Source organism: Alosa alosa, chromosome 17 (genome assembly GCF_017589495.1).
Source record: "Alosa alosa isolate M-15738 ecotype Scorff River chromosome 17, AALO_Geno_1.1, whole genome shotgun sequence".
Taxonomy (NCBI): domain Eukaryota; kingdom Metazoa; phylum Chordata; class Actinopteri; order Clupeiformes; family Clupeidae; genus Alosa; species Alosa alosa.
In genome coordinates this window covers 4,984,685-4,997,008 of record NC_063205.1, presented here as the reverse complement: position 1 = coordinate 4,997,008, position 12,324 = coordinate 4,984,685, and the positions used below count along the sequence as shown (strand labels likewise).

At 47.2% G+C, this 12,324-nt stretch overlaps 1 protein-coding gene across 6 annotated transcripts in view; it reads left to right on the top strand.

Moving 5' to 3' along the window:
• gramd4a (GRAM domain containing 4a) overlaps window positions 1–12,324 on the top strand; it is a 37,433-nt gene that overhangs the window by 16,797 nt on the left and 8,312 nt on the right. For 5 of the 6 annotated variants that reach the window (XM_048267735.1, XM_048267733.1, XM_048267732.1 and 2 more), the window contains 6 exons: window positions 7,633–7,753; window positions 10,318–10,379; window positions 11,140–11,287; window positions 11,722–11,747; window positions 11,941–12,032; window positions 12,220–12,311. In XM_048267735.1, the coding sequence (XP_048123692.1) occupies window positions 7,633–7,753; window positions 10,318–10,379; window positions 11,140–11,287; window positions 11,722–11,747; window positions 11,941–12,032; window positions 12,220–12,311 (541 nt within the window). Of the gene's footprint in view, window positions 1–1,118; window positions 1,630–7,632; window positions 7,754–10,317; window positions 10,380–11,139; window positions 11,288–11,721; window positions 11,748–11,940; window positions 12,033–12,219; window positions 12,312–12,324 lie in introns of those variants that run through there. The other variant, XM_048267737.1, reaches the window with a different exon arrangement.

The following is a 12,324-nucleotide window of genomic DNA, read 5'->3' as shown; positions in this document are numbered from 1 at the left end:
TGGGCTTTAGCTTTGTGAAACTCAGGCCTTTGTGAGTCTCTGCAGGTTGGCAGAGTGTCAGAGAGAGAGAGTGGAGTTTTGTCCCATTTAAAATGGTTGTGTGCTGGCAGACTTAGCCACCTGAGGTCAAAGAATCTGCAGTCAGAAGGGTAGTGTTGTCTTTTATTGTTCCCTTCTAATGATGAAATTCCACTGAACGTTAGTTGAAGAAAGGGATTATGAAATGATTAGAATTATTAGGTAAACAATTTCCATAGTTGTTCATATGAGCATCATGTTCTCTCAAGAGCCTAGTCTGGCAGGAAATGTAATTATTGGTTGTACAGTTGTCTGTCAAATGAGATTTCAAGGCGGATGGGCTCTGTGTTAACAGGGTGTGCCTGTGTCATAGGTCTGCTGTGTTTGGTGACCCTTGAGATGGTCAAGCCTTTAAATGATCCACATACTGTATCCTCCCCCTCCTTGGGACACTCTAGAATTTAAAATGTGTTATGACTGCACTGTGATGTCCAGATCAGAGCTCAGATTCCCTGACCTGAGCTAAGAATGAACCTGCTGCAGCATCTTGCTGCCCAGTCAACCTTTGCGCATGTGTGTGGAATAGGTAATGCATGTTCAGCAGGGCCTTGTGTGTTCTGTGGATAGCGCTACAGCTGTAATTACATTCATTTTCAATCTCTCCAAAGCTCTTGTGTACACAACTCGGTTGTGAAGCCGCAAAGTGGTTGGGGTCCCATAATTCCATAAGCGCGGTGGTGACTTCACGGTTCTAGAGAGCTGAAGCGGTAAACACATGGCCTTTATGCCCCTGGCATCTCCAGTATCAAGTGCTGCCTTACACCACCGCGTCAACAGCTGTGTCCTGTTGTGGTCATGCTGCAGTGTGGACGTATGGTGTGGCAGCCATGTCTTGCCCACTCGGTCCTCACCGCCCCCCCCCCCGTGTCTGGAGTCGGTGTGTGCAAGGTACCATCACATACGAGACCTGCTGTTCACTCTGCTGGAAAGGTGCTCAGAGTGAAACAAAGCATTCACAGTAAAGTGCAGGTCGTGGTGGCTTTGAATGGAGCCTTTGTTCCGCCGTGTTGGAGCAAATCTCACGCCGTTCTTTTCCCCCGAGTCTTTAGTCCTTAAGCAACTGGAGGATTTATATCCCCTCTGCCTGCATCACTGGGGGTTCGGCTGGGACACTCTGGCGGCCAGTCTCACTCTGCTGTTGAGATTCCAGGCCGACTTACAGTGCAAGGCTCCACCCCTCATTTCCTCAAAACACCCAGCTCTTAGTTGTTTAACAGAGCAGCTCATAGCCACCGATGCCAGTCTGGGTTTTTTTTGTGGATACTGTTACTTCCTGTCATCGACCACATTTGACTCTGAATTTGATGCAGAGCCAGCGAATTGTGTCGAGATTATTGGCTGCGCTGAAGCCGCCCGGTGCTTCCGGGTTATTGTAAACAGTGGCGAGCCGTTGCATGCTAGTAGTTGGACATCGCTCCGTCACCTGGGCAAAGCCTGGGTCACTGATGTGCTGATGTGTGCCCACAATGGAGGGCACTAGCCTGCACCTGGAACTGCTCTACGAGGGATTTGCTGAAAGGATTAAGTGTCACAAGAGCAACCTCAACCTCAGTAAGTCTGAACCTCTTCCCACTGTTGCGGCCGGCTAATGTGTTTAGGTTTGACTGAAGCGCTTGCTTGATTACTTGTGTCTAGACGACACAACCCTGCATTTGTGTCTGGTTTTGAGCGATAATGTGGGGTCAGGTTTTTGTTGTAGTCTACAAAGGAGATCTTCAGATTGAAGTTTTAAAGACATTTCATATTTTTCTGTGATGCATAAAAGTCTGAGAAAATGATAACTCTAAAATGCATCTCCTCAAGCAAGTACTTTCTCAACTCTTCTCAGGAGAATTGAAAGTAATTCTTGTGACTGTTGCTCAGTTTTTTCTCCTGCTGGCTGTAAATTTGCAGTATTTCTAAAGACAGCATTACGGTATGAACTTATTTTACCTCACTGGTACAGTAACATGTGACTATGCAACATGTAACATGTGACCATATCACCATGGGTGTTTTCGTGGTTAAAGATACTTCACTCACTTGTGTGTTTACACATACACACACACACACACTCTCTCTCTCTTCACACACACACACACATACAGTACACACGCCCTATCTGTGACAGTGACACAGATACACGTGCGTGCGTGTACACCCAGCCCGTGGCCGTGTCCAGAATATCCATGCGTGCTGATGGGATGTGGAGTGACAGGAAAGTGGCCGGACCTGGTTCATAACACTGCCTCATAACACTGCCTCATAACACTGCCTCATAACACTGCCTCATAACACTGCCTCATAACACTGCCTCATAACACTGCCTCATAACACTGCCTCATTCCATTGCAATTACACAAGGGCAGGGGGTCCACCGGCACGGCTCCACAGCAGGCCTCAGGAAACGAGTGGGGGTGGGGGGCGGGTTGCAGACACCACCACCCCCTCCACCCCTGCCTGCACCTCCCCTCCCCTCCTCTCCCCTCCTCTCCTCTGCCTGCACCTCCCCTCCCCTCCTCTCCTCTGCCTGCACCTCCCTCCCCTCCCCTCCTCTCCTCTGCCTGCCCCTCCCCTCCCCTCCCCTCCTCTCCTCTGCCTGCACCTCCCCTCCCCTCCTCTCTTCTCCTCTCCTCTCCTCTCCGCCCCTCCCCTCCCCTCCTCTCCTCTGCCTGCACCTCCCCTCCCCTCCCCTCCTCTCCCCTCCTCTCCTCTGCCTGCACCTCCTCTCCCCTCCCCTCCCTCCCCCCCCCATGTGACAGCCAGTCCCTCTGGCCCTAATAGGTTTATATGCATTCTTCAGCATGAGGGGTTCGTGAGGGGACACCTAAGCTACTTAAGGCTGAAGACCTATAGTGCCAAAGGACGACCTTTGCCCTCCACACAAACCGGGGAACTGACGCAACTGGTTGTTGTTGTTGTCGTCACTGGTAGTGGTGGTGTTGCTATGGCTCAGTTTCATTTCCATAGCAGGCTGTGGCAGTGCATGTGAATAGCAGAAGGAGGCTGGATTCGGTGGAAGGGGAGGCCCCCACTCTTCTCCCTCTGTCAGCAAGCAGCTGTCGTGTGACTGGCGTGGATCACATGGCTCCCTGACCTGATTTGATGACACAGATCGCCGGCTGTTTGGGGTTACCTAGAGACACTGCCTGTCTCTGCAAGTGACCGCGAGTGGTGAAGGGTCGTCATATGAGCACCAGGCAGGGAATAGGGAAGGGCCTCAGCAGACCAGCCAGCACATGTTGCACTGACCGCAGAGGCAACTCCAGACAGAACATTTATAGACATGATCAAAACCAGAGATGTCTGCAGATGTAGTAGCACTATGTGACCACTGGTCAAAGGTTGCATGCGAGGAGGAAGAAGGTTTTATATTCATTGCACAATCAGCTATTAGATCCGTAGTCCTTATAGACTCTGCTATATCAACTAGTATGTTTGTTTGTTTCCTTGTTTGTATGTGTGTTGGTCTTATTCACAGCACTGAACACTATCAGGACAGTTTAAAAACTGCTTTGTGATCTCTGTTATGAGACGGTTATCAGGATATAGCCCCCTGTCTAACACTAGGCCTATAGTGTGTGTGCAAACTGCCTGCCTGCGTCCATATAAAGACACACATTTATCCTGTTGGAATTGGGTGATGGTGCTTTTTTTAAAAATCTGTTTTGGGAATAGTTTAAACCTTTAGGTTATTCTTCTTGGACCTGAAGATAAATGTGAGTCCTGTGAATAAACTGCAGTGCACTGCTTTTGACTCTACACAGGAAACAGGTGAGCATAGTCTTGTGTGTGTGTGTGTGGTCAGGGTGTAATATGAGGCCTAGATAATTTAGCTGATGATTGGAAACATCAGCCCTCTGCCTTAGTCTGAGTACAGTATGTGTCACAGGTCTGATGCACTAGGCTAGTGAGCCAGGGGTGGGGAACCTTTTTGCCATCAAGGGCCGTATGTTTTTTTTACAATGTTTAGAGGGCCATACTAAAATGTTAACAGAGCTCAACACACTTTGGAACAATTTTACTTTGTCCGGTGCAAGCAGTTCTGCAATAGTAGCCTCCCAGCGCTCACTTGGCTTTGCTCACAACTAAAAAGTAATCCTCTGTCCATTTCTCTTAAAACACTCAACAAAAAATGCTTATTGATTATTTTTTGAGTCATTTTCTGTAGTTTCAAGCAAAAGATATCGCTGATCTGCTAGTTTATTTAAAGGTAAACTATGCAGTATTGGCAATGTCCTTACTGTTTTCTCGGTTTTTGCTTCTTTTTCTCTGGCTCTGTCATGACGAATGTCTGAGAAACTCCATTGCTACCTTTTTCTAGCCGGTGCCTGGCGTGTATGTGTATTTGAATGCAGTAAAGCAATTTGTTACACTCGTTATACTTCCTGACACTGAGGCCGTTCGCCCACAGTTGCAAGGGTGGTTTTCCGCTCACAGGCGCTAGGGGGAAGCGAGACGGCCACCATTCAACCCGAAAAGTCAGCTAAAAGCTAAAAAACTTGCATATTAAGCTAAAAAACCTGCATAGTGTGCCTTTAAAAAAAAATTCTTAACATTTATTTTGATGTTTTTTTGTTTTGTTTTGTGTTTTTGAGCTACCTTTTTCGTATTGGCCAATTTGCCTTGGGGGCCGGATCTAACTCCCTGATGGGCTGCTGCGTGGTGTGATGGGATGGTATGGGATGGAGTGGAATATGAAACATTGACAACTTGCTATACTAGTGGTAGTATTCCTGGCTTCCACCCTTTAGCCCTCGAGCAATAACCTGGCAATAGCCAGATGAATTTCGCTCCGCCTAGCTCCACTCATCCATCTGGAACCTATCCATTGAAGTGTTGCTTCAGAAGGCTGGGCCTAATCAAAAAATGCTTGCATATGATTGAATAAGCCACTTGTCCGTCATCTATTGACGTGCTACTTCAACCACTCACATCGGGGCCAACCCGTGGCGCTAATAACAGACTCACAGTCGCTTCTACGCTATGTCACATCTATGAAACTCCCGCCCTGCGTCCTGATTGGCTAAACCATAAAGTTGGTTGGAGAAATCACTTTCAATGGAAGAGGTCCCAGATGGATGTGAGTGAAGCTAGGCGGAGCTAAGCGGAACGACATTCATCTGGCTAGGGTCAGGTTACTCGAGCAAGGCACTTAAACCCAAATTGCTCCGGGGACAATGTAGTCCCTTGTAATATAATTGACATATGTACGTTACTTTGGATGAAAAGTGTCTGCTAAAAGAATAAATGTAAATGTACTACTATGTGCAGAAGTCTATTCGTGTGTGTGTGTTTGTTTGTTTGTTTGTGTGTGTGTGTTTGACGAAGGGGGGCCCTGACAAGATCAATTTTTGATGAGTGCTAACAGGTGGAAATGAGATGAGCTTGTCTGAGGTTGCATCAATCTCCTGCTGCCCCTCTGCAAGTGGGCGTCTAATTAGCAGAGAGATGGGAAGAGCAGCCCCTATACTGTACATCATCCAGCACCACTGGTGCTCTGGAGCATGTCAACAGTCCAGGACCCGCCAGGACAAATACTGTAGGCTAACACTGTCTGCACATAGTCATTGATTTCTCTCAGTATTGGAGTGGGGATAACTGGACACTCGCTGTTGGAGCTGACCGAATCCTCTCCTCTGCTGCTATTCGCTGGTGGCTCATTCTCAGATGATGGTGGCCATTTGTTTGGACTGTTGTGACTCCGAGGTCGAAAGCATTATAAGGGCCATCTCGGGTCACTTGGCACTGGAGCAGCACATGGGCTTGATTAGATGAGTAGTGAGAGCTGCTCGGTCCAGCTGACGTGAGTGGGGAAGAGAGCCATGGCTTCAGGTCTGAGGCAGTACGAGAGTGTGGAAAAGAGCCATGGCTTCTGGTCTGAGGCAGTACGAGAGTGTGGAAAAGAGCCATGGCTTCAGGTCTGAGGCAGTACGAGAGTGTGGAAAAGAGCCATGGCTTCTGGTCTGAGGCAGTACGAGAGTGTGGAAAAGAGCCATGGCTTCAGGTCTGAGGCAGTACGAGAGTGTGGAAAAGAGCCATGGCTTCAGGTCTGAGGCAGTATGTGAGTGATGGTGAGTGTGGAAAAGAGCCATGGCTTCAGGTCTGAGGCAGTATGTGAGTGATGGTGAGTGTGGAAAAGAGCCATGGCTTCAGGTCTGAGGCAGTATGTGAGTGATGGTGAGTGTGGAAAAGAGCCATGGCTTCAGGTCTGAGGCAGTATGTGAGTGATGGTGAGTGTGGAAGAGAGCCATGGCTTCAGGTCTGAGGCAGTACGAGAGTGTGGAAGAGAGCCATGGCTTCAGGTCTGAGGCAGTACGAGAGTGATGGTTGAAGGGCCTGAGATATAGCGCAGCCATCTGCAAATTGCCAAGCACTAACTCTACTGTTCCCTGCCAGTCCATTAGCTCTTGTAAGTGTTTGCAGAAAGCTACAATGTTAGTGTTTGGCAATAAATCCTACTGATGTGACTAACATGTGACCGACATGAAAACGCCTCCATCATGACATGTTGTGTAAAGCTCATAAAAGGGGCTGTGAAAATCCTCATGAAACCAAAGACACAGGGAGCAGTGGCAGACCTTTCAAACCTGGCAGAGTGATCTTTATAAAGACATCAGTCTCCAAGGATGCACAGGCCTTGGCATTGTGCCTACCATACCTTGTCAAAGATCTACTGTAGGCACTTTGTAATATTGAAAGCTCACCTTGCACTTCACTCCCAGGGCTGTCAGTGATCAAACTCCCCAGGAAACTCTCCTGAGTTATTGATGTGTCAGTTCCCCATGTAGCTGGAATCCTGTTGAACTAACCTCTCAATTTATACACCTAACCACTCCCTTAATCTTGATTATGCTGCTAAGTGATGAGGCCTTGTAGAATGCGTCGTGAAGTCATTACACTTCAGAAAAACAAATCGTACTGTGGCTACAAGATAAGCAGGTTGTGGACGGTGTGGACAGGGTTGCCTGGATGGAGGTCGAGTGGCCCCTGGACGAGGGCTCGCTTTTCCTACCCGGCCTTTGTGCGTTTGATTGGGTGCTGATACCAGGCCTCCATTATTAATAACACTCAGAGGAAGTAACAAAGGGCGCTGAGAAATCCCTGGCCTCCTCTGGCAGTGAGAGCCGGGGGCCCGCGGTGGGATCACCTGACACCCAGAGCGATGTTGGAGGCAGCGAGGCGCGGCCGGCCGCCGTTTGATAAAGCGGGGAGGCGAGCGCGAAGGAGAACACCGCCGAGACAATTACCCACGTTTATCCATCTGTCAGGAGCAGGGGAGACTGATCATTGCCCCCCTGAGTTGCTGCTGCTGCTGCTGCTGTTGCTGTAGGTTTGGTCTGCCAAGCATGAAAACCTCTCCCTGCCCTACACTGTCTACGGTGTAAAAATGCTGTGAAATGATTACTGTCATATTTTAAAGCAGTGAAGGCCAGGTGAATAGTCTTTGCAAGGCTTTCACTGAGAATTCCTAATATGATTCATTGAGTTTCTGTAAGAGGGGAAGTGAAGACATTGTAAAGGCTTTTGCTGCCGGGCTGACGTGCTGTGCTGCGCTGTGCTGTGTGCTTCCAGAGGAGGAGCTGAGAAAGCTACGAGAGGAGACCAATGTGGACATGCTGAAGCAGGAGCTGGACAAGGAGCGGGGCAAGCGGCTCGAACTCGAGCAGAGGATGACCGAAGTGCTCAAGACCAGGTGAGCCCTGAGCTTGCAGCTAAACGCACCCCTCTCCCTCTGTTTTTCTCTCTCTCTCTCTCACTCTCACTCTCTCTCTCTTGCTCTCTCTCACTCACTCACTCACTCACACACACACACACACACACACACACACACACTCTCAAACACATTCTCTCTCACTCACTCACACACACACACACACACACACACACACACACACACACACTCTCAAACACATTCTCTCTCACTCACTCACACACACACACACACACACACACACACACACACACACTCTCTCAAACACATTCTCTCTCTCTCTCTCTCTCACTGGCTTGCTTTAGTGGTTGTCTAGTGAGTGACGGTTGCTCACTGAATCCGCCTCCTGTGTGTTTTGACCCGCACCACGCAGTAGGCCAGCCGCAGTGGGCTGCCCTTCAGAGGGTGACCCGTGAGCGAGTGCTGGGTTAAAAATAAACCGGCCCGCACAGCCCAGCCCAGCCCTGCTGCCACACGCTGGGAGATTGTCAAGGAAGCCAGTGCACAAGTGTGCCATCAGCCCCCCCACCCCCCTGCTGCCACTCCCCCCTCTGTGGGCTCTGCAGCGGATGCACAGATGGAGAGCCAGAGCTGGACATGCGCATGTCCACACAGGGCCACTGTGCACAAATACTAACTGCATGTCCACACAGGGCCACTGTGCACAAATACTAACTGGACATGCGCATGTCCACACAGGGCCACTGTGCACAAATACTAACTGCATGTCCACACAGGGCCACTGTGCACAAATACTAACTGCATGTCCACACAGGGCCACTGTGCACAAATACTAACTGGACATGCGCATGTCCACACAGGGCCACTGTGCACAAATACTAACTGGACATGCACACAGGGCCACTGTGCACAAATACTAACTGAACATGCGCATGTCCACACAGGGCCACTGTGCACAAATACTAACTGGACATGCGCATGTCCACACAGGGTCACTGTGCACAAATACTAACTGCTGCATTGATTCTGAGCTTTAGTGTTGAACACATGCAAATCAGGGGTGTTCTGATGCAGAGATCAGAGGTCTCTATTAATTTCAGGAACGTCTGTCTATTTGTATGTGTGTTTATAATTTGCATATCTGTTGAACCATTCGTCCGATTGATTTCAAACTTGGCAGGTGTCTTGCTACAGACACGAGTGAGTGCAGTGCCAAGTTTGACGTTGTTTGGAGAAGAGATGCAACAGATAGCGTTAAATATATATGGGTAAAAGAATAGCGTTAAATATATATGGGTAAAAGAAGCACACGTTGGCCTAGCCGCTCTAGCCGCTCACACAACACAGCGCTGGACCAGAGAGGGTCAGAGTGGAGCGATGGCAGCACTGAATCAGTGCACAGCATGGGGAGAAAGTCAAGATGGAAGATGTTCTTCTCTGACCGCAGCAATATAAAATGTATAAATGTATGCGGCTTGCTTGCTTAAAATGGTTCTGTGAATTTTGCCACACAGTGGGTAGCCTATGCAGTGGCTCAAAACGATATAAAAAATGATGTGCACTAAACTGACTCTTCCAATAGCCCAGGCTACTTCGGACTGCCTTTAGACTTGAATGAACAAACAACAGTTCCGACTGCAAGGTCCCAAATTGAAACGAGCGAAAATGGTCCCGAATTTAAGGACGTTTGAAGTTTCAGAATGCCACACCACGAGAGGCAGACAACATGATGTCACTTATAGGCTACCAGAGACTGTTTTTGAGTCACATCGTTGCAAATTTCATATGATGATGCATCATTCCACAAAATGGTTTGTCTTCTATATCATCAAGTCATTCAATAGGCTAAACATAGCCTAAACTCAAAACAGCTGTTTGGCTTATGTCATTTTTATCTGAATGTCGCATGCTTAAATTCTGCTCATTGCACATTTCTTATAATATATACTGTGTTCATTATTGAATGCTTAGCTGGAATGATATGTTTTTCCTATTATTCTATTTTTAAAGCAGGCATCCCTGCGGGCATCTAATTGGGCTACGGGTTTTCTACAGGAATAGCATGTTTGCGGCCACTGCACTAGTCAGTGTTAATGTCAGACTAACAGCACAGTCCTTGTGTATTTTATGCACTGTATGTGTTTTTGTTTTTCACTGTTGCTAGATCAATTTAAATGTAAAGACCATAACACTCTCTTATTGTGTCTTGACATTAACAACACTGTTAGTCCTTGTTTGTTAATGCATGTTGTTTATTAGTCAGTGTTGATGTTGTGGGATGACCGGTGCTCATCAGGAGGTAGCGTGTGGTGTCCTGTTGCTTTGCGGGAACTACATTACCAGGAAATCATGTTAGAGTAATGTGACAGAGTCGAGTCTGCAGCGCCTCCAGGGATCATGTTTTATAGGGGAAATTCACTGCTGCTGCTGCTGACTCCCATTAACTCTTTAGAGTTGGTGAAGGCTGCTGTCTACCAAAGGCACACACATCCAATAGATTCCTTTCAGATTGTGATCTGTGGAGTATGTGACACTGATACTCGCATAGGGTCTCTGACTGATTTTTTTTTGTTCTCTCTGATCAGGCTGGAAGATTCTCCTCCTCAGCCTCCACGTAGGCAGCAGTCACCCTCGACCAGTGAAACAGGTAACCATTGCAAGAGTGGTGTCCCCCCCCATGTACCACTTAACCCTTAACCCTTAAAGGTGTAGGTTTTTGAACGTTCTAAGTTCCGCAACAATTGAAGCTTCTAAAAATCTATGTTGAATTCAATGAACCCAGATATTCTTTAGAATGTTCATTTCCCAACATTCCCGTCACACCGGTGTGACGGTACTCCTTTAAGGGTTAAAGAGCACAAAGAACACAACTGAATTCTGAATAGGCGTTGACTTCATGAATGAGTTGGAGTCAGAGGCAGTGCTCCTCTGGGGCGCTTGCTTATTTGTGTGGGCGGTTAATTCTCCGTTTCCGGCAGAATGACAAAATGTCCTGGTTTTGATAGATCCTCTGGTTCAATCATAAGAGGGCATGATTGTGCTGATATGTGTCTTATTGCCCAAAATATAAGTTTCTTTTTCTAGCCAGAGTTGCCAACCCAGTGAAGCTGTTATTTTAGGCCTTCAACTAAATTTGTGGAGCACCTTAACTAGGCCAGTTGGCCCCTTTGTGTTTAAAGTCGTGAGCTTCCTCTCTGAATGTAGAACATTGATGCCTCTGTCCTCTGGCTTTGAGAGGAGAGGCAGAGAGGAAAGGAACAGCAGGCAGATGAAGTTAGGTAGCTTAGCTGCATAGATTTCTGGAGTACATCTCTGGAAACAGAAAATAGTGGGAGTCATTTAAGGTTGCATGCCTTTCACTGTCATCTCTAAACCTAACCAACATTTGAATCATCTTCATCTTCCAGAGAAACAGACCGTGCAAACGGAGAAAGAGACCGTGTGCACGAGAATGCAGAGGTGGCTGTATGACCGGTTTGGCGTCTACATCGAGGACTTTCGCTTTCAGCCTGAGGAGACAACAGTGGAGGCCGAAGAACCACTAAGTGCTAAAAGGTGAGACACTGGGTTTGAAAATGGCTGTGTGCAAAGTCAGATTCACTGGTTCATGATACTGGTCAATGACTGCACTAATACTATTGAAATATATGGATTCACTACAACTGTAGTCAGTGTAGCATGATTCAATTCTATTGCCTCGCATTTGACCTCTAGAGGACAGGCAACTTCTGAATGGAGATAGAGCTGCAGGGTTGATGGTGACTACTGACCTCTTGTGGCTATTAGATGCTACTACACTGCAGGTGTTTTCTTAAGAGGTCACCTTGTTTAGCTGCTGTCTTAGCCATTGAGGTTGAGTGACTCATAGTGTGATGAACAGGACAGGGCTTCTACGCCTCAGTATCCCTGGCTGCCGTCATGTCAGATTAGTATAATCATCTTTTCATTGGTAATCCTACGTGATGACCTCATCATTGTTTCTTTTCCAGGTTAACAGAAAATATGAGGCGCCTCAGTAAGTATTACTACTATATAAAGCTAGTACTACTATCATGTATCTATTGTTACTATTTATAGTGTTATCCTACAAATGTATATTGTCCTTTTTAAAAATATGGCTAGTATATCAATGATACCAAGACCAAATGTGCAATTGGTTCTGAATATCAGCCTGTGTGTGAGTGTGCTGTGTGTCTTGTTTTCTTCAGAACGAGGTGCCAGACCTGTCACAAATTTTATGAAGAACCTCTCCGCCTTATCCAACTGGCATTCTGTCTACACATCAGCGATTGCCTTCATTGTGAGTACTACCTCTATTAAGAAATTACCTCCATGAAGACCTGCTGAAGTAGATGATTCAGCTCACAAATTTGGTTAAGAGGTTTGTAATATATAACGTTTTCATGTAAAATGTCTAGACATTGGGGAAGCTTTGCTTCTGGAGTTCTGAAATAAAATAACTTCTTTGGTTTTCCTCCATCTCCCAGATCTACATGAATGCTGCGTGGCATGGCTGGGCCATTCCCATGTTTCTGTTTTTAGCCATTCTGAGGTTGTCCTTGAATTACCTCATCGCAAGGTAAAACACAGAA